We start from the raw sequence: 23,915 nt of genomic DNA on the forward strand, positions 1-23,915 counted from the left end.
GTCATTGTTGTAGCACCTATTGTTTATGTCACCAGGAAACTGCCATGATACATATAACTACAATGTAAGTATAGTAATGTTATTTTATGAGACCAGGTTGCATGGTTGGAATATCTCTTGCTCCCTGGGTTTATCATGTTCGCTGTCCCAGCCATTAGGGGCAAAAGTATTCGTTTGATGGCTATTGAACAATAGCCCTCCTGCTCTGGTTCTAATGCATAGTGTTGTCTCTTTTACATGTGTCTTTGATGACTCTGGTCATCTCGTACATTCTGTAGTTGCCTATCACAATGTCCACATCACACTTGGAAAGATCACAAGATATCTGGGCCGTCACAGTTAATGGAACAGATCCACACATCAGGGTCTCCATGTAATCACCCGGCACTAGCCCTACACTGTGAAAAGCATAGAGATCAAAGGGAACAGACATGAAAAGCATTGAGAAGATTAAACCCACATCTTCCCTTCTGTTTGGCTCTTCCTGTTCATTCTAATGAGTAGTTGACCTGGCAGTGTGCAGTAGAGGAAGTGTTGGGTGTGACTAAGGGTTCTCAGAGGTGCAGTAATGTACAACTCTTGCAAATATATATACTGTATATACACATAAATATATATACTATTTCTGGCAGCACATGGCCACTCTTGTCTTCTTATGTCCATATGCAGAAACAAGTAATAAAAAACAACTAAAAGAGAGAGGTAAATATAAAATTTTATAATGCAAATTTGTGATTAAGTTAACTGGACTTTGCTTATAGCATAATAATACTAATAATACTACTTCTACTAATAATAAACAAGTCTTTGCCTCAGACTGAAATTGTTTAATTAAGATCACAACAAACTTTGTTTTTGCTGTTCCAATTCAGTCTTTTTTGTTTGTTTTGTTTATGCTTTTCTGTAAAAGGACAAAGAAGGCAGTCATAGAAAAACAACAGAAACAGAAGCCTAGGAAAAGCATTTTACTACATTACATCACATGTATGTAATATGTATGTGACAAATAATAAAACCTGAACATCAATGCAAGATGCATGCTGTGCCTTTTTTCCGCACTTGCTTGGAATTAAAATGAATGTTGTTTTGCACTCATGAGTGAGTTCTGGATCATACCTAACACTGCATCACATAAATTGCAAAAATGTGCAATTAGTAATATTTTTGATGCATTTGTACATTTTTCACTACTATATTTTGATGTTGCATCTGGTGAATACTACACACTAGGAATTGACCGAAATATAGCCTGCAGAAGAATGCACATTTGCCTTTGTGCTCTGTATGCAAGGACAGCACTAAAGTAGAATTTGCTTCTGATTCTACTGATTTGAAAATACTGTACTCATCATGATTTCTGATTTAAATGATTCTGAATCAACCAAATTTAAATTTAAAGTTTCTGGTTCTACTGATTCTGACTTTGAATCTTCTGAATGATTCTCATTATACAAATAATGATTGTAATGATTCTGATTTGAGATTTTTCTCATTCTAAATCTATTGATTTTGAAAATACTTATTCTGATTTTGAACCTACAGATTTTACTGATTGAAAATGTTATGATTTTTAAGTACTGACTCAGATTCTCATGATCCTCAAAAAACTGATTCTGTTTCAGATTCTTTCCATTTTTAATCTACTGATTTTGCTTTCAAATGTTTCTAATTCCGTTATTTTAAACTGCTGATTCTTATGATTCTATATCTACCGATTCTGATTTTAATCTACTGATTTCTGAATCTACTAATTTTGAAATGACTGATTTTGAATTTGAACCTGCTGATTCTGATTCTGTAAATTGTAAATATTCTGATTCAGATTCTTCTAATGTTCAATCTGCTGATTCTTAATTGTTCTCATTCTGAATCTACTGATTCTGTTTCTACAAATTCTGACCCTTTACCAAAGAGTTCCAGATCTTTTGCACTCACTCCAAGCTACTGTTCAGCAATAGTACTGGACTTTTTTCTCCTCACAAAAACAATGTTTTTGTCATTCTCTCCCTCTCCAGTGCAGAGAGGTTTGACCTTTGAGGACTCTTGAGAGAGCAAAGATGTGTAGCTTTCCGCTAAAACAACAGTTCACCATCTATTCACAGAGCTTCAGTTCATATAGGGCTGAAGATGGGCCTCTTAAGACCCCATAAACACTGTGTGATTTATAAACAAATTCCCAATTTGATTACAAGTGCAAGCTGAAGTTAGTTTAAGCATGTTTATGTGGCGGCTCTCCAAGGCTGAGAATGGATTGAAAGAGTGTGTGTAGAATATGATTAAGGTGAACTGCCATTGAAATGCAATTAGATGAAAGCTAATGGCGACAAAGAGCATTTCAGATACTAATTATCAGTATCATCCTAGCATACTAGGATATTTACTCATTTTAGTTTATCTTAATGTTTGACTAAATATATTTTTAAAACATTATTAACAACATTTTTGGAGTTATGATTTTTGCAATTCCGCTTTATAATAATGTTGGCACCGAAATAATACACTTAACCTTTATTATATATATATATATATATATATATATATATATATATATATATATATATATATATATATATATATATATATATCCGATCAGCCGATCAGCCACAACATTAAAACCACCTGCCTAATATTGTGTACTTCCCCCTCCTGCCGCCAAAACAGCGCCAACCCGCATCTCAGAATGCTATTCTTCTCACCACAAATGTACAGAGTGGTTATCTGAGCTACCATTGACTTTATCAGTTCAAACCAGTCTGGCCATTCTCTGTTGACCTCTTTCATCAACAAGGCATTTCCATCCACAAAACTGCTGCTCACTGGATTTACACTGGAGTAAATTCTAGAGACTGTTGTGCGTGAAAATCTCAGGAGATCAACAGTTACAGAAATACTCAAACCAGCCCATCTGGCACCAAAAAAAGTTATCCAGTACCAACTGGGCCTGTGTGAAAAGTATTTGCCCCCTTATTTACTAAATCCCCAAATCTATGAAACTGCATTAATAATGGGGTTCAGCTGGACTAGACACACCCAGGTCTGATTACTGCCAGCCCTGTTCAACCAAATCAACACATAAATAAATAAAACTTTTTCAGCAGCATGAAGTTGGCTAAAAGGTCTCACCCAGTAGCACACTATGCCAAGGTCGAAAGAAATTCCAGAAATGATGAGGAAAAAGGTGATTGAAATACATCAGTCTAGTAAGGATTACAAAGCTATTTTAAAGGCTCTGGACTCCAAAGAACCACAGTGAGAGCCATTATCTCCAAATGGAGAACACTTGGCACAGTAGTGAACCTTACCAGAAGTGGCCTCCAAGAGCACAGTGATGACTCATCCAGAAAGTCAAAAAAAGCCAAGGACAACATTCAAGGAACTGCAGGCCTCTCTCTCATCAGTAAAGGTCACTGTTCATGACTCCACTATTAGAAAGACACTGGCCAAAAATGGCATACATGGAAGTGTGGCAAGGCGAAAACCACTGCTAACCCAGAAAAACATTAAGGCTTGTCTGAATTTTGCCAAAATTCACCTTGATGATCCTCAAACCTTTTGGGAGAATGTTCTGTGGACTGATGAGTCAAAAGTGGAACTGTTTGGAAGACAGGGGTCCCATTACATCTGGCGTAAATCAAACACAGAATTCCAAAAAAAGAACATCATACCTATGGTCAAGCATGGTGGTGGTAGTGTGATGGTGTGGGAATGCTTTGCTGCTTCAAGGCAGGGCGACTTGAAATAATTGAGGGAAACATGAGTTCTGCTCTCTACCAGAAAATTCTAAAGGAGAACGTCCGGTCATCAGTCTGTGAGTTGAAGCTCAAGCGCATCTGGATTATGCAGCAAGACAATGATCCAAAGCATAGGAGTAAGTCCACCTCTGAATGGCTCAAAATAAGCAAAATTAAAGTTTTGGAGTGGCCTAGTCAAAGTCCTGACTTGTACCAGATGGAGATGCTGTGGCAGGACCTTAAACAGGCAGTTCATGCATGAAAACCCTCCAATTTGGCTAAGAAGAGTCAGCCAAAATTCCACCACAGCGTTGTGAAAGACTGATCTCCAGTTTTCTGAAGCGTTTGGTTGCAGCTGTTGCTGCTAAAGGTGGCACAACCAGCTATTAAGTTTAAGGGGGCAGTTAGTTTTTCACATGGGTGATATAGGTGTTGGATAACTTCTTTGCTTCAATAAAAAAAATAAAAAAATAAATAAATAAAAACTATATTTTTACATTTGAAAATTTTATTTTGTGTTTATTCAGGTTGCCATTGTTTTATGCTATATCTTGTTTGAAGATGTAAAACAATTTAATATTAAAAATACACAAAAATAGAAGAAATCAGGAAGGGGGAAAATAATTTTTCACAGCACTGTATATATAAAGTATTTATGCCACCTGCCAAAACAGCGCCAACCCACATCTCAGAATAGCATTCTGAGGTGCTCTTCTCACCACAATTGTACAGAATGGTTATCTGAGTTACCGTAGATTTTGTCAGTTCAAACCAGTCTGGCCATTCTCCGTTGACCTCTGTCATCAACAAGGCATTTCTGTCCACAGAACTGTCGCTCACTGGATGTTTTTTGATTTTGGCACCATTCTGAGTAAATTCTAGAGACTGTTGTGCGTGAAAATCCCAGGAGATCAGCAGTTACAGAAATACTCAAACCATCCCATCTGGCACCAACAATCGTGCCACGCTCCAAATCACTGAGATCACATTTTTCCCCATTCTGATGGTTGATGTGAACATTAACTGAAGCTCCTGACCCATATCTGCATGATTTTATGCACTGCACTGCTGCCACATGATTGGCTGATTAGGTAATCGCATGGATGATTGTTGGTGCCAGATGGGCTGGTTTGAGTATTTCTGTAACCGCTGATCTCCTGGGATTTTCAAAGAAAACAGTCTCTAGAATTTACTAAAAAACAAAAAACATCCAGTGAGCGGCAGTTCTGTGGACGGAAATGCCTTGTTGATGAAAGAGGTCAACAGAGAATGGCCAGACTGGTTTGAACTGACAAAGTCTACTGTAACTCAGATAACCGCTCTGTACAATTGTGGTGAGAAGAATATAATCTCAGAATGCTATTCTGAGATGTGAGTTGGTGCTGTTTTGGTGTCACAAGGTGGACCTACACAATATTCGGCAGGTGGTTTTATTGTTGTGGCTGATCGGTGTATGTATATATGAGCTGTCATACAATAACCAAAAAATAAGTTCTCACTTTAAGTCACTGGTATTTTGACACCTCTAAAACTTACTCTTTTGGCAAAGCATTGATAGTACTTACTTATTACAGGATTGTACAGTTATATTAATAATACAAATTAATTAACAGCAAATAAATGAACTAGCTTAAAGTGTAATTTATAATATATAAAGCATAACAACATAAATGTCTCTCTCTGTATTTAGCTGGTGGCAGTCTATGAGGAGCAGGACCCCCATCATGGAGGTGACGGCACCAGCGCTAGCTCAACAGGTACTCAGAGTCCAGAGCTTTTCAACACGAGCGAGCTCAACTCTACCAACCTGTCTGCCTTCCAGCCCTACCAGACCAGCAGTGAGATCGAGGTCACCCCCTCAGCCCTCAGGACCAGTAAGTTAGAATCCAAATGAAAGTTACTTTGATTTTTAACCAGACATTGCATAATAAGTTTCACACTGAATGTGACAATGCTGCACGACGCAACAGAATCACAGCCTGTCAGAACATATTACATTTTTAATATACAGCTATGTGGAGTGGGATTTGCACCAATGAGATTTAATTTGTGGGTGGGGTAACCCAGCACAAAGCTGGAAATAGAATCCATACTTGGTTCAATTGCTTGGCTGATCATTTAATTTCACCCTGACCTTAAAGTGTTTCACCGCTGTTCTAATGCACTTTTGATCGCATCATTTATATGTATAAATATTAAATGAAACAAATGACAATAAAATGCAAAGTAATCTCTTCAGTAATCAAAATACTTTTTGAATGTAACTGTATTCTAATTACTAATTATTTAAATTGTAACTGTAGTGGAATACAGTTACTTATATTTTGTATTTTAAATACGTAATCCCATTACATGTATTCCATTACTCCCCAAACCTGTATATATATATGTATGTATATATATACACATACATATATATGTGTGTATATATATATATATATATATACAGTACTGTGCAAAAGTCTTAGGCACATAATATGTTTCACAAAAGCATTTGTCTTAAGATGGTTATTTATATTTTCAGCTTTAGTGTGTCTAAAGTTATATCTTTATTTATAAAGGAAATATAAATATTCGACTCACAAACATTAATTTTGCAAATAGAAAAGATTGGAATAGAAGAAAAGGGAGCCCTGCAACAGATGGCATTGCCCCCACAAAGCCCCCCACTGAACATCGTATCAGTCTGAGATAACATATAGAGACAGAAGCAATTGAGACAGCTTAAATAGATAGAAGAACTGTGGTGAATTCTCCAAGAAGCTTGGAACATCCTATCTGCCAACAACCAAGAAAAACTGTGTCCAGGTGTACCTAGGAGAATTGGGGCTGTTTTAAGGGCAAAGGTGGTCACACCGAATATTGATTTATCTTTTTTATGTTTACTGGACTTTGTATGATGTTAATTGATAAATGAAAACTATTTATGGCATTATTTTTGAAGACATCCTCACTATGCAATATTTTTCACAAGTGCCTAAAACTTTTGCACAGTACTGTATAAATAATATAAAACACTTTCCCTTGTCATAAAATATGTACTGTAGAGTTGCACATCATTAATATTTTTACTTGCATTTTTAGTTTTTGAAGTTTATTAAGCTTAATAGATTAGATGGATTAACTAGGGATGGGATGCTATATCAAATTTCAATATCACAAACCAAAAAAATAAATAAAATAAAAAAATGATGAACCATGTCGAGGCAAAACTCGATATTTCAAAATTTGAAACATTGTTTTCTGTCCAAGTGATCATAAATGAAATGACTCATCAAACATCATGATCTCTCTATCGCTTGATTTTACCCCTACTGCACTTTTTTCTACACTGTTTACAGAGTTCACACAAGGTCCTTGATGTGCTTAAAGTGCTTGAATTTAGCTTTTAGAAATGTAAGTACTGGAATACCTGGAAAATCATCTTGTTTGGTTGAAACATACTTGAGATTAAAACAGATAATTTCTTCCATGAATCAAAGAATTCTTCCACCAAAGATGAGATCCCGCCCTCCACATTCTTTGAATAATGTGTCTTAATATCCTTTCTGTTGTTTACATTCAGATAAAAAAGTATAAATAAATATTCATTTTGATCACAAATAGCACGGATGCACTAAAAAACCGAGACTTCTCTCATGTTAATGAATGAACAAACACAGGTGCGAATCTGTAAAATGCCTGTTAAACTCTTAAAGTGTCAGTACCATTGTAGTGCTTGTTATACAAATGAATGTAAACTTAATATTATTACTTGTAAATTGTACACATTATTTCAAACATTGACAGCTCATGTCATTATTATACAGTATATTCAATTTCAATAAATAATATTAATGGATAGAATGTATAATTTTTTTAATGTTTAAAAAAGTTAAAATGTGATTATAAAAATCAAGACAAACACAATATATATATATATATATATATATATAAAACATAAATAAATAAATAAAACATTTTCTGTTCGGTTCTATTGCTTGTTCTGTACCTGATCAGCCTGTTTGTAGTCCACCATATTTGTAGACTTATTTGTTTGTAATCTTTACTTATAGCGAAATGTATATGAGAAACTCTATTATTTAAACTTTGAAAATTTATGTATTAAAGTACTTTATTTTTGTGAGAAATTACAATATGCATTTTGCGCAAGCATTAAACAAAATAAATAAATAATAATAAAAAAAATTCTGCCATTCTTTGTCATGTAAGTGTTATAATATCGAATCGAGATAATATCGAATTGTGAACCTTATATCGTATGTCAGACCAAATCGTGAGATAACCATATCATCCCATCCCTAGGATTGACTTAAAATCTTAAAAAACGAACATTTTCTATGACAGACTTCCAAAGACTGGCTCAGTCTTTCCATCTGCAAAGAGACACATTTATACAGATTGTGTTCAAACCAATTACGATCTATACTGGAGTTCAGATTAACTGTACTCCAGTTCCAGTATTTCCAACTTTTCCAACAAAACCACACCCGAGTTCAAAAAACATCATTATAGATATAAAATGTGTATGTTTTGCACATCATTAATATTTTCACTTGAATTTTTAGTTGTTGGAGTTCATTAAACTTAACAGATGGAACACCTTCTTTAAAAACGAATATTTTTTATCCTAAAGTCTGATCAAGCTCCAAAGACTTGCTCAATCATTCCATCTGCAAAGAGACACAATTATAAACTGATTGTGTTCAAGCCAATTGTGGAATCCATAATGGAGTTCACATAAAACCTACCCTGTTAAAAAACACTTTGATTTGAACCAAATGTACTCAAATGGACTCCACGCCAAGAGCTCCAGTCTAAAAACACTCTTAACTCTAACTCTTGAACTGATCAAACAGACTTGGGTCTGCAAGTCTCTCGTGTACGCTCCCAAATGATTACTTAAGTCAGCCGTAATGTAAAACTCTGTTTAAAAAGACCAGCTTAAGCAGCATGCAGTTCCCATGCTGGTCTAGGCTGGTTTAGTGGTGGTTTGGTGCTGGTCTAGCTGGTGGACCAGCATAGCCATGCTTTACACCATCAAAACCTAGCTGCTCAAGCTGGTTGAACTTATATGAACTTAATTTATAATTAATTAATTATAATAATTAATTATAATTTTTTATATTTGCACATATACAGTGAAATTCTTTTTTTTTCACATATCCCAGCTAAGCTGGGGTCAGAGTGCAGGGTCAGCCATGATACGGCACCCTTGGAGCAGATAGTGTCAAGGGCCTTGCTCAAGGGCCCAACAGTGGCATCTTGGCAGTGCTGGGGCTTGAACCCCCGACCTTCTGATCAGTAACCCAGAGCCTTAACTGCTGAGCTTTGTTTTTTTATCAAATTTATGTTCAGTCATTGGCCTTAACTCTAAGGAATGTGAGAGTTATACTGTTGTTGTATGAGTTGCAAGAGCTCAGTGTGCACTCTGTTCAAGTTGTGTTTGACACTGGACATATGGGGACTAACCTTGACAGGAAGGTGGGGTTCAGTGGGCAGGTGAAATCGTCATGGGAACCACTGCTAGAAAATCCTGAAAGGGTGGATTTACCTCTGTCTCTTCAGTCTTTTGATGAGCTGAATACATTTACTAGCAACTGTTATAATCAAAAGGCATAGGTGTATTACAGACCGGGCCAATGGGGCCAGTGCCCAGGGTCTTTGACTACAAATTTTTATATATGCTTGAATATGTGGGCCCCACTGCTTATAAAAGGCCCCCTCGATAAGGCCCTGTGACTATGAGGGTACCTAGCCCTCTTATAGGACCCTCAAAGCCTTCTTGTTTCTAATTAAATTTTTGAGCCACTCTTTAACCCTATAATGCCACACATATCATATTTGATATGTGACTTTCGAAATCCTCTGCATCATCAGTATGATCAAAACTTTGCCGAAAACCCGGTTGTATGCAATGCACTAGATGTCTGCTGCCTCATGGTGAAAGTTTCCATGACCTTGTCATATAATGTAATAAAAAGTGATGCACTCATCTTTTTGATGTGAAATCTTTGCTGATTTTGAAAATTAACAATAACTGATAATGATATTGATATTTCAAAATGTGTATTTATTGAATTAAAGCAACATGTGCTTGCTTACATTTTCATTATTTTATAGAAAAATCATTTTAAATAGGTTTAAAAAAAATTACATTATTCTGACTATTATTTCATATGTTAGGCTTTATAGGGTTGAGCTTTATGTTTTGTTTGAAAAGTGCTGCCGAACAAATACGTTTACTACAAAAAATAACTGGGCTTAGGTGTTTGGGAAAAAAGTAGACATTGATTTTTTTATTTTATTTTGTGTGGTACAAAAGTCTGATTAAACACATATGTAAAGTTTGTTGATACAGACTATATTGTTGGTTTGACAAAACCTTCTGAAAGTTTAACATACTTTTAATTCTTTCTTCAAGTTAGAAATGTTTACAGGTGTTACAGTAAGAGAAAGAAAGAAAGAAAGAAAGAAAGAGAGCATCTTACAGCAGATTAAAGGGCTTTTGTGTAAGTTTTGACAGCTGAAATTTGAAATCACGAACATTCAAAAAACAGACTTTTAGCTTATTTGACTATTCTGTCAATGAAATGTAGTCTAGGGGATTTTGTATTAAATGATGACTTCACAGGGCTTTTTTGATAGGAGAATAATAATGGTAGCCAAGCTGTAAGGTTATTCCAAAAGGAATTTACAATAAAATGACCGAATGACCAATATTTTTGAGCCCCACACCTTTCAGCCCTTCGAAGCTCTCGAAGGAGGGTAAAGTCTTTGAAGGAATTAGGGTTTAGGGATGATCGCTTCTAAATGGAACGTACCATAACTCAGATGAGTTGAAAAGATATGGCAGCGCGAGCCAGAACTGCCTAAACTATTTGCCAAGTTTCACCAAACCCATGCGTAGATGCTGTAGGTGCCTATTTGTTAAATTCTACAGTATTTAAAGTGTTTGATGATCATTTGTTTATTTTACCTCTGAGGTGTGACTGAGGGTCTGACCCAATGCAGGAATGCAGTTAACAGAGCTTTCTCATTTAACCCGGCTCCCAGATAACAAATATACATCTGGATAAGGCCTGAGTCCCAGTGAGTGTGTCTCAACTTTGAGAGAAAAGATAGCCAATGTTGTGTTCTGTCTAATGATGCCATTGGAGGGATTGTTTGATGTTCTGAGAATCACGTGACTAAGTCAAAGGAACTGGACACCTGTTTATCTAAAGAGAAGGCTCACCTCTGACCCGTTTCTGCTTACCAACTTGACCTAGTGTTTTAAAAATATAATCTTTTGAATGATTGCATTCACGTAGTTAAACAGAATGTCATGTTTGTAAGATTTCTAGAATTGTCTGTACTATTCACCTATCAGATCTCCGTACTCATAAGAGATGATGTCAGTTAATTTGCATATGCCTATAATAATTACTGTTGTTTCAGTAATCAGTTAGATCCTCAACTCATTTTCTCTTTCTGTCTTTTGCCATTGGAAATGGGGAGAACTTTGAACTCTCTCTCTATTGATTGAAACTTCAACTTTGACTCCTGGTTATCATTCTAACACACTGGTCTCTTTACTGGGTATAACTGTATTTCCATTCAACCCTGAGACACAATAATTTAGGTGTGGACATGAAGAGAGGATACAGCTATGATTAACAGCGGCAGCTCAAACCATATTGCTCTCCAAACACTCGCACACACACAAAAGCTTTCATATCACACACAGCCTCATTTGAATATATATTAGTAAGTTTTGATTATGTGATTGAATAAGGAATAAAGCTTCAGAGAGTGTGGATCTATTGCTAATATTAAGATATTGTGTTTAGAAACATTTTGTTAGTTGGACAGACAATTGAGACAATTGTGTAAGAAACCACAAGTGTTGCTTTTCTAGAAAACGGCTTCTCTCTTGTTCTCTTTCCAGAACACACTCGTATTCACACTCAGTGTAATAGAGGTGAATGTGTTCCCATGTAACTAGACTTTTCTGTTTGACGCATTTATTTTATTTATTGTAGAACTCTGAAAGCGGGCACAGGGGGAGGTTTGGTGTAGAGCTCACCCAGTGTGTTTGATTTCCCTCTCTCATGTGAATGCTGCCAGCAGGGACACCATTTTCCCCAAATTATGTGTGTATGTATTTGTGTGTGTGTGTGTGTGTGTGTGTGTGTGTGTGTGTTTGTGGTGGGGGGAAAGGTACCAGTTACCACCAAAATACATACATCCCTAATATTCTCTTGGTGTTCCTCTTGTGCTCTCAGTTTATCTTCCATGTGGTTTATGAACATCAAACCAGGCTTTAGAAAACAGATACTTCTGGCTCTAAAATCTGACTGGATGTGCAAAAAGGGTAGATGCAGCAGAAATAAAAAAATTAAATAAAAAATTGGAACAAAACACAGGTGTTTCAAGACACTTTTTTAAACGTTTAAGTTATTTTAACTTGACAGGACATCTAAAAAGCATGGCACTCTAGCACGAGATGCTTAAAAACACAGAGACACAGCGCAATGGTCAAAGACATCCATCTAGCACATTTACATTGAAAAACAATTGAAAAACAGAGTAGGTGGATGCAAAAGCGTGTTTGGTGTGAACAGCCCCTTAGAAGATATCTGCTAATGTAGGGGCCGTTCACTAGGTAACACAAAAGGCGAGGCAGTTTACTAGAATTTGGAGCAGAACTTCTCTTTCTATCCTGGTATTTACCATTGCAATCACACCTCAAGCGTAATATGACGGTATTCTGTTTCCAAATCTCTCATAAGACTCTGAATGTAGAGTTTACCCCTGACGACCGGCTTGATTACAGACGACAATCTCCCCTAATCATTCCCTCTCTCTTTATTTCTTTTATTGGTGATAGATAAATAGTGAGGGTTGTTTTCGATAGAACAAAAAAATCACTAAAAACCCTGACTGGACCTCACTGTTATAACTAAAATTCACAGCTGTGGTTGAGACGCGATGGCCCTTGAGCCCGTATAATCACGAATATTCAGAGTTTTCGTCTGATGAATTTGCATTGATTGTTCTTCTTAGTCGTAAGACAAGGCAAAATGGGAACCTCTCCAACTTTTGATTGTTAAAAAAAAAAAAAAAAAAAAAATCAGCAGAGGTCAGGGCAACTAATAATTGGATTGGTGATGAGATGTAAATGTTGGTAATGAATGTAATTTGCTCGTAATTATACATAATCAGGCATTTGTCTGACTTGCCTGGCACGAAAGTGTAACCTTGCAAAATGTCAAGAGAAAGAAAGAAATCTTCAAAGCTTTACGAGACTGTCGGCTGGTGTTGAATCTTAATGCTGGTGCGCTTGCATTGGACTGTCTGATATATTTTTGGTGCTTTCGGAGCGTGCTGGCCGATATTTATAAACATGTTGTGTGTATAGGGAGATGTGGAGAGTGTGTCTGGCAGAGGCCTTGTGCACTGAGCAGGGGAGGTCCCTGGTGGGCTCAGAGAAGCAGGCACTCATTAGCACGGGTGTGTGCTGCTTTCAGGTGCTCTACCCTGGGGCACGCTGGCTGACATGCGGCCTCTCTACACTTCCTGGATTTGTTTAGCTTAGCTCCAGTAACTCTCTCCAGCAACCCACATCACTCTCTTTAGCTCCATCTCTTCCAAATTACTAAGTTTCCATCCTCTTCACTCTGCATAACATAGTACTAATTACTAATTACTATTACATAGTAATACGATATTTTCTTTGCAGGTGTGCTGCTGTGCCAATAAATACTTTAAATGTTTAAATACTTAAAGGAACAGTTCACCCAAAAATTAAAATTATCTCATTATTCACTTACCCTGATGCCATCCCAGATGTGTATGACTGTCTCTCATCAGCAGAACACAAATGAAGATTTTTAGAAGAAGAAAGATCTCTGTCAGGTCCTTATAATGCAAGTACATGGGTGCCAGCACTTTGACGGTCCAAAAGAAACATTTAGGCAGCATAAAAGTAATCCATGCGACTCCAGTCAATCAACGAATGTCTTCTGAAGCAAATTGATAGGTTTACATAAGAAACAAGTCGATAATTAAAGCATTTTTAACTTTAAATTGGCACTTCCATCCAGGGCTCTGATGCTGTTTGAAATGGCCGAATGCGTGACATTCGTTCCTCTGTTGTAAATAAGCGCCGCTTCCGAATTCTCGCGTGAACACGCCGATTTGTCAACTGCTGGCAGGAAGCGCTTTTTGTAAGTTAATAACGTTTTAATTATTGATTTATTTTTTACACAAACGTATCGATTCGCTTCAGAAGACATTCACTGATCGACTGGAGTCGCGTGGATTACTTTAAATGCCTTAATGTGACTTTTGGACCGTCAAAGTGCTGGCACCCGTTTACTTGCATTATAAGGACCTGACAGAGCTCATCTTCTAAAAATCTTAATTTGTGTTCTGCAGAAGAAAGACAGTCATACACATCTGGGATGGCATCTGCGTAAGTGAATAATGAGAGAATTTTCATTTTGGGGTGAACTGTTCCTTTAAAATGTTTCACATATACAACTGGCCATCTAAATCAATGTTCATTTATCCCTTTAAAGCCTGAGCCCAAAATTCCGAAAATTCCATTCTGTGCCAGAATATGATATTCATATCAATATTCATATTACATTCATATTCATATAACATCACATACCTGAACTGTATATACCATATTGAAGAGAAGAACTAGGGATTTCAAATGATATAAATATATGTATGATTATTTAAGGCTAATCATCCTTTATCAATAAGATTTCACACAGCAATTTTTACAAAAATCTTCTCCGGCCACCATACTTCATCAGACAACTGCATTTTCAACCATTTTAATTACAAGCTAGAGGGAAAATTAGAGTGTATGAAATATACATAATTGTGTGGGCAATGTAGAATAGCAGACAGATTAGAAATATAATCTATTGTTTAAAAGTAATGACCATTCAAGTGATTAGTGGGAAAATGGAATAAAACAAACATTTAGAATGTTAAAGGAATAGTTCACCCAAAAATGAAAATTAGCTGATATTTTACTCATCCTCAGGCCATCCAAGATGTATCTGAGTTTCTTTCTTCATCAAAACAGAATTTAAGACTTTTAGGATTTCATTTCAGGCCTCCTCCTCTAAACAATGCAAGTGAATGTCCTCCATTTTTTGATGGTCCAAAATGCATATTTAGGGTGCATCAAAGTAATCCACACGACTCCAGTCGACAAATAAAGTTCTTCTGAACCTAAACGGTTGATTATTTTTAGTAACAAAACAATACTTATATACTTTTTAACTACAAATGTTCGCTTCCGTACATCTCTGTGACATGCGCTCATGAGAGGGATGACGTAAGCTCGTTGGTAAGGTCACGCATCACGTGGAGGAGGTGTCAGGAAGCACGTCATTGTTTACATTGTTTTTTTTTATTATTATTATTTGGAAATAATTTTTTTTTAATTTATATTGTTTTTAAATTGTTTTGGACTGTTTTGGTTTGTGATCGGCACAAGTTTCTCTTGTAAACAATGACGCGCTTCCTGACTCCTCCTCCACGTGACGTGTGACCTTACCAAAGAGCTTACGTCATCCCTCTCATGAGCTAACAATTCAACTACTTTGGTGGCCAAGTCAGTGACACGCCCATCATGACTACCTGTGTAAACATTAAAGTCGAGATTATACCCCGAGTCTGATGTTGGAATTACTCATAATTTAAAACCCCACCGAGTAGGCTTGCCCTTCATGTATTGTTGAAATCCTGACCGAGCTTTAGACTTGACCATACTATTGCGAGATTTTGGTTAGGCTGAAAGAGCTGCTGGCATTTTTGTTTGAGGCGATCCTGATTATCCTCTGTGGTAGGGTCTACAACATGTAGAGCTGCTAAAAGAGCCTTGTAGCGGTCATGCAACATAATTCCCTTCGCCCACGAGCCCTGAAGTGACTTGGTTCCCCAATGATGATGGGAATCAGGGAGAAATGAAAACCCCATGTAAATGAGCAACCCAAGAAATTTGTAAAATTAATCGAGGGTCACCTCCATCCAAGCTCCTTGGTAGCTGGTATGACGGACAGTTTAGGACGAGCTCCCACCCCTGACGGATTGTAAAGCTGCGTATCTCAGCAACTACAGCCTGAGTAAACAACAGCATGAAAAAGTCAATTTCTCGCAATATCATATTGGAGGTTGACCGCACAGCCTGACTCACACTACCTAAGTCAATACTGAATGGACGGCTAGGCTTAAATGGGAGAGGTTTTGGTGCCTGTGAATCGATGTCAGAGTACAAGGGATAAGAAACAGAATCAGGGAAGTGTTTATGACTGATACTCACAGTAACATGTGTTAGTGTTACTGTGAGTATCAGTCATATGAGAAATAGAAACAAACAATACATACACATTCATATATACCCAGTTAATGGTCTTGGCTGGGGATCAGGTTCCATCTGATCCGCCATCTCCTCATGGTCTGGGTCTTCCTGCAGTAGTTCCTGGTCCAGCAGATCTTCCTCATGTGTGCTCATGCCCTCATGAGCCATGTCCTCCTCTGCTATGAACCTCAGCTCATCAGCAGTCAGCTGCCTCCTCCTCTTGATGGTGCTGAGCAGGGAGCCATAGTCTCTATCCATCTCTACAAAAAAAAAAAAAAGTACAACAATTGGTAGGCAGTAGTGTGTTCTTCACAAATCCGTACACTGTATAGTCACCAAAGGCTTACAGACTAACCAGAATGTCCAACTGCAGACAGCCCTCACACACTTTCCTTGTGAACAGGAAGCTACACACAATATAAAATCATGTCTGTGTGATGGATGGGTAAGGCTATCTGCTAAATTATAGAAAGATATCTACCTTTTTTTTATTACATGGTAAAATCAACAAGCTAGATAATTTATCTAACTAGCAGGCCAGTTTCCAGGCAGGTCTGAACAGTGTCTGCCCTCTGCCTCACATTACTTTAGGTGGATTTTTCACAAGCGACAAAATTGGCCAAAAAAGTTATTGATATTTAGCTAAAAATGTACATAATATTGCTAGCTAATGTTTATTTAGCTAGTTTCACAGAAACTGCCAAAAAAGTTTGATATAAAAACAAGGGGCTCGGCGATGACGGTCACGTCAATTTTTCCAGAAAAAAACTAGCTAGTGCTACTCCTACAAATAAATGCTTCGTAACTAAAAAGGTTTGACTATCTTCCACAAGTGACAAAACTGGCCAAAAAAGTTATTGATATTTAGCTAAAAATGTACATAGTATTGCTAGCTAATGTTTATTTAGCAAGTTTCACAGAAATTTGCTTAAAAATAGAGGCTAGCTGCCTGTCCGATGAACGCCGATGGTCACATAATTTTTTCCAGAAATAACATTACTTTTACAAATAAATGCTTCGTAACTAAAACGTTTTGACTTTCAATAGACAATATTGACAACACATGCTAAATAACTTGTCTTACCTCGAAAGATCGCCTCAGTTTTCAATTTGAAGTAGTAAGTCCAACACTTGAGGTAATTTCCCGGGGTACTTTCAACCTGGTCTCATAGAATGAACGTCACCCTATATACTTTTTCGAAAACTGAATTTTACGTGCCACTTTCTACATTTCGCTGCAGTTTCCTGGTAAAATGAACACGAGGCGCTACAACAACTGTGTTTTAATCATTGTCACACAAGTCATGAGTACAATTGCTGATTTTGATTTGGTAAAAAACATATTTTTCACTCTATTACTCACCCCTGCTATGTTATGATAATCATTAATGCATGATTTGAAAATTTTTACATTTTAACACTTGTATTACAGACCCACCTACATATAAACACTTATTCTTATGTCTTTCACTTGCTTGGTAGCTCACCTGATAGAGCGTTGGACTTTGGGCTCGATGGCCGCTGTTCAAGTCCAGCCAAAGATGCAAGGAAGTGAAAGTGGCATAAAAGCAACACAAATGTTTTTTTTTTTTTAATTTTGACTTTGCATATTTGCATATAATTTGCGAATTTGCGATATCAGTTTGGGTTAGGTGTTGGTTAAGGGTAAGGATGTCTGTTTTGTTAAAATCTAATTTATCTTTCCAGACACTATTGGTTAGATTTGGGGTAAAGTTTTAGGTTAGAGAGGTACTTATTAAAACCTCCATCTAAAATTCACCTTAAAAACCTCATGTGATTACAATCTCATTTCACTACATTTTGGCACTCCCCACTGGGCACATTACTTGAAAACTGCAATCAAACGTGTAATGAAGCACGCAATTTCAGTTTTGCAAAAACGCTCACATGAATTTCATGAGACCAGGCTGGATTATTTTTAATGACTCGACTGAACCGATTCCCAAAGCTTTGGTAGATCACACAGCTTTAAGGGATGCCTTTGATGCAGTAAATTGTCAACACAGCTTTCTGTTGGGTTATCCTCGCTGATTGCATGCAAAATTAACCGTACCGCACAACATGCTGTCCTTTGCAACTTAATCTCCTGATTGGCTGTTTTATTTGTAATAAATCAATAGAAGTGATTGACCACTCAGTCTGAAATTAACAGAGGCGAAATAAAGTGGCAAATTGGAAATAAAATATATCTCTTCCATGTAAATCTGAATTTTTGTCCTAACCAGCCACGACTGCAACAAGTTATGAGCAACTGCCATTAGCTTGGTTTCAGTTTTTATGTTGCCATATAGAGTAGCATCACCTACTTTGAAATCTCATTGGTCAAAAATCCTGCTCCTCATAAATGTCCATTAAACATCATACATCTTCTGATTGCCTGTGATTGTCACGTCATGCAGCAGTTTTGCATTCACTGTGGACAGATAAATGTTTTATCAATGGTAAGTTGCCATTTCACGGATAGTTAGGACACAGTGTGAATCACAGACTAAATCAGTTTAATAACTCTGAATCTGAACTGAATCAGCTTGGGTTACTCCCTCATTGAACCTGGGTCATCATGTCTGACTCCAGATTAGCTGAGAACTATTAAGTGTACTTATTAAGAACAATTTTAAAAGCGAAGTAAAGAAAGAAAGAAAGATATCCCTGTGTTTTAGTTGTTTGTAGCTTATCTATCCATCTCAGCACAGGCCATGTGCTATACTACATACTTATGCACATCTGGTTGCTCACTCCACTGATATAAAGACCATGCAGAAAGTGTGGTAAAATGTAGGTGTTTCCAAGAAGACTGTTAATGATCCACCTGGTCTATGGCACCCTGCTGCTTCTGTATCAGAACCATTGAGGTGTTTTATGTTTGTTCAGCAATAGATCCCCCAGAGAGATTGCAGGGGGCTGGTTCCAGCCTGACGGTTGGCTGCGATCGCAGTGACTGGTGGGGTATATAAATGCAGTGACCGTTAACAGGGGCTTCCCTGCCTGTGCGCCATCACGCCGATGACACTAGATCCTCAGCCATTAGGAGATTGCCTGCAGGGAAAAGATCAGACACCTGTGAGCATGCCAGCTTTATATAATCAATTTGTTTCGTGGCTGGCTGCTGGGCCTCCTTCCTCCCTTTCTCTTGAGCACTGTGGTCTGGTAAAAGTCATTAGGAGGACATAGGGGGACGCAGAAACTCCACACAATGGCTGTGTTTACTTGCACCCTTATAATGTGATTATTACAATGCGATTAAGGCAATACTGCAATTAAACTGTTGTTCATGTAAACAGAATATTGCGATTATGATATCACAGTAAGATATGTGGAGTACTCCTATTTTAATCGCTTATACTGGCATATAAACGCTTTAATCCCATTTCTTCCACACTGACCAAAGTACACCTGCACCAGTGTTGCAGACGGATGATGTTACATTCAAGCACAGATTCAAAAACATTGCGAATTAGAAGATGCTGCCCTTACTTCTCGGTTTCATTTAAAACGGTAGTTTCTTGCACTGTTTTCCAGCAGTGGTGGACCCCCGCTGCAGAGTCTACAGCCCCATGGCAAAAGAAAACACATTTCCCCGTGTTATGAATGTCCGTGTGCAGTCTGAATTGAATGTTGGTGAGATAAAAAGACCATATTAGCCGCAAAATAATAGCAAGGAAACATGTCTTTCAAATGAGTCTGTCCTCGTGGGTGGAACACAACAACATCCGGCGCGTGTATTCCGATTCACAAACAAATGACACTTATGAGCAATTATTTTTAGATAAACAAAATAGACAGAGCAAGCAGTGTTTTCCGACAAACAAATACTCTAATGAACTGATTCATTTTAGTGAATAAAAAACAGACGCCGCATTCAGTGGTCAAAAATGACTCTTATAAATTGTTCAAAAAGTCTCTCAAACTGACTCCTATGCCAGACATTTACAGATACATATTTACGACAATATGTTTTTTTGAATTTTTTTATTTTTTTATAATTAATTTATTAAAAAAAAACATTAAAACATCACATTTCTCAGTGAATAATCAGATTATTGGGAAGTAGCATATAAACGGGATTGAAGAGGTTTGCCCAAATCATGTAAGCATCTTAATCAAATTATTAATTATACTCTGATTATTGCTGTGTTATTAGAGAAATTTCACTGAAGTCTAGCATTTCCTATTTTATTGAAGGTGGAATGGTAAATATGACTTAAATATGCCCCAGATCATAGTTTGTTGTATACTTGTAGTTTACTGTACACTGTCCAGTGTTTTTAAACCTTAGTGATAGTAAACAGTGGATGGATTGATGGATATATGGACATGTTATAGATAAACACTTTTCTGGATCATTCTCTCTTTCTGTCTTATATTGATGATAGATAAATAGTAAGGGCTGTTTGTGAAGACTGTCTTCTAGTTAAAGTGTTTAAACCAGTTAGTTAGCTGGTGTATTAGCTAGTTGTTTATGTAGAGTGTTAGCTAGTTAGTTAAAATATTAGCTGGCCATCTACTTGGTAAGTTAGTAATTAGTTATTGTATTAGCTAGCTAGTTAGCACACTAGCTTGTTACTTAGTGTATTAGCTAGTTGTTTAGGTAGTTTGCATATTATTATTATTATTATTATTATTATTATTATTATTATTTTATTTATTTTTTTGGTTATTTAGTTAGTGTATAAGCTATTTATGTAGTGAGTTAGTTAGTTAGTTTCATGAATTGTTAGTTTGTATACAGTATTAGCCTGCCAGCTTGTTAGTTAGTTACACTAATTAGTTCTTGTATTAGCTAGTTAGTTAACATATTATCTTGTTAGTTGGTTAGTTAGTTGGTTGGTTGGTTGGTTGGTTGGTTGGATGGATGGATGGATGAATGGATGATGGATGGATGGATGGTTGGTTGGTTGGTTGCACTGTCTTTACAACCCTCACTCCTTCTTTTATAGTTCTGGTCCATAAGCTCTGATGTTCTGTTTCACTTTTAATATCAATTGCAGAATCAGTGGTTTGATATGCATGGCTGAATGTGTCTAACTGCTTGTCTGATTTGTTTTTTGTTTTTTGGATTGTGAGGGTTGCACCAGAGTATTTCTCTGAAGATCCAACCATCCCAAGTCTTCTCATGCTGATCAGGCTAGCCTTCAAGCATGCTGAACAGACCTGCAACCACAATTTGAAATGCCCTCAAAGCACACTCAAATAGTGGTGCTTGTCAGTGGAGTATCACAAAGTGTCTTTTTGTTCTTTGTCATTAAAGTGCCTTTTTGGGAACATGTTGGAATTGTGTTGAATCATCTCTTAATCATGCCACCTTGTTCAAGTAGTGACTATGACAAAATGAGCATGAAGGGAAGGGTGGAGACCCCGCCGTATTCTTGACACTGGAGTGGGCGGCAAGCTCGCCTAATTCAGATTATTAGTCATAGAACTATAAAAGTGCCACAGTTTAATCTAAAGCTTACTAGGCCTAATTATTGTAAGCACTGTAAGATGATGGGGGGAAAAAAAACAATTATTTAATGAGGTGTGACAACTACAAAAAAGGCAAAAAATCTTTCTTGTGGTGCAAGATGTGTTTATTGTTGTGTTTAGCAATCTAAAACGAATGTATGTGTGAGATGTGGACATTTTTTGTGACATACCTTGCATTGTGGCGGGCGAGTTTTACATGGGAAATCTACACTCACATGTCACAGGAAAAATGTAATACCTTCTGCAACAACCTTTCAACTCCAACTCTTTCCTGTTTTCCTGTTTTAATTGTCCTCTCTTTTCCCTCTCTCTCTTCCTCTTTCTTTTTTACATTTTATCCCCCTTTTCTCCCAATTTGGAATGCCCAGTTCCCACTAATTAGTAGGTCCTTGTGGTGGTGTGGTTAACTCACCTCAATCCAGGTGGTGGGGGACAAATCTCAGCTGCCTCCTCTTCTGAGACAGTCAACCCGCGCATCTTATCACGTTGTGCATGGCATCGCAGAGACTCACAACACGGGAGGCTCATGCTACTCTCCACGCGCCCCATTGAGAGCGAGAACCACTAATCGTGACCACGAAGAGGTTACACCATGTGACTCTACCCTCCCTAGCAACCAGACCAATTTGGTTGCTTAGGAGACCTGGATGGAGTCACTCAGCACCCCCTGGATTCGAATTCGTGACTCTAGGGGTGGTAGTCAGCGTCAGTCTCTTCCTCTTTCTTTCTCTCTCATAAAACATTGACTGAGTGATCATATACAGTATCATGTATCCACCTTGAGTTTACCTGCTTGCCTTTCTTTACTCTTGTCCTCCTCAGCACTAACTTGCTAAGTCAACACATGCAAGAAAGCACTGAAGAAACTGGCAGATCCAGCTCAAAGTGTGCCACAGTCTGTTAACCACCAGGCTTAGCTTTTCAGCCGAGACACATGGTGGATCATTAGCAGTGTCACTCAGTCATCTGCATTCATGGGGCATGTTGTATTTCAAGCCTTTAATTCAAAGACTGACTACAAAGCGACGTTCACTTCAGTGGGATCAACTTTGTGAATACAAACTAAGGCAGGATCGCTTTCCCTTTCGCCAGTCCCCATGGCGCTGTCAGAATGAAACACCCACATAATTTGTGCTTGCGCGTTTGAGAAAAACACACAGAAGCATCAGTCGAAACTCTGGAATTCATTAGAGTTTATAGTGAATCTGTCTCCTTCTGTCTTTGAAAGTTTTCCCCTAATTTTGTCCTTTTCTGTAGTCATATAAAGGTCTAAAGGGGCCATATGAGGGATCAGCTTAATCAGACCTCTCATTAATGTGCTAATGATCTGTGATTAGATTGCGGTTCTCTCCGTTTCCTTTTCAGCCTCACTCTGACGCAGTAAATTGGCTCTGCTAGCTACCAAACTTTGTTTCTGTCTCTATGTGCTTTTGAACAAAAGTCCTGCCATTAAAGTTTTGCCCTTTAACACGCTCAGATTAAATGGAAATGGTCCATGTCCAAGTCTGAATTCAGCAAGTGCTGATGAGTTAAGCTAGTGTCCTGCTTTTCTTTGGATCCAAACACCATAAGCAAGGGCAGAATATGGTCCTGCGAAGCCCCAGGGCACCAGCCTCATTGGAGGCCCCCTCTTGTTGCAATTTAAATATGTAATGTCCAAATGACAAAAAACATTTATACTGCAAATATCACAAATTAAGTCACAATCACAAGATCTAAAGTCACAAATACAAGAAATAAAGTTGACATTACAAGAAAATGTTATGTGCTCTACCACTGCAAAAGAGACAACAATGTACCACAACTAGTGTAAAGCATTAAATCTGCGAAAACTGTGGTAGAAGGCCTTGTTAGTGCTGAGAAAGCACCAGGAATGGATAACATTTGGATTTATTCATTGTTTACCCATTGTCTATGTCTATGCCAGATTACATATGTAGTGGCTTGTTTCTGGGTTTCTTTCAGCTTTAAGTTCTTTCTGAAATACAATTTGCTGTATTTCCGCTTGATTTCAAACTGACTCTTTCCACACCCTCAAAATGGATCTTATGCATTTCTATCCATCAAATGATCTAGTGTGTAAGTGGCCCTTAGCGTGGGCTAGCCATCCCACACCATGGCTTGTCATTTCAAGTGTTGATAAATTGGTAAATTGATTTGCATGCTGAGTTGAGTCTGGGCAACCATAGCCTCAGGCTCATCCTGGCAGCAGTGATTTTATTCTCAGGAACATCACTTTTGGAACTCGTGTCCTAAGGCTGTGTTTCCCTCGCTAACTGCATGTCTCCTACAACAATGAGGGCCAGGGGGACACCATGTGGTTCACTTGA

General features: G+C 37.6%; 1 protein-coding gene across 2 annotated transcripts in view; it reads left to right on the forward strand.

Moving 5' to 3' along the window:
• The window catches only part of pard3aa (par-3 family cell polarity regulator alpha, a), a 689,440-nt gene that overhangs the window by 213,176 nt on the left and 452,349 nt on the right, over positions 1–23,915 (forward strand). For both annotated transcript variants that reach the window (XM_051687637.1, XM_051687638.1), the window contains exon 3: positions 5,422–5,605. In XM_051687637.1, the coding sequence (XP_051543597.1) occupies positions 5,422–5,605 (184 nt within the window). The remainder of the gene's footprint in view (positions 1–5,421; positions 5,606–23,915) is intronic.

Source organism: Myxocyprinus asiaticus, chromosome 44, assembly GCF_019703515.2.
Source record: "Myxocyprinus asiaticus isolate MX2 ecotype Aquarium Trade chromosome 44, UBuf_Myxa_2, whole genome shotgun sequence".
Lineage (NCBI taxonomy): Eukaryota > Metazoa > Chordata > Actinopteri > Cypriniformes > Catostomidae > Myxocyprinus > Myxocyprinus asiaticus.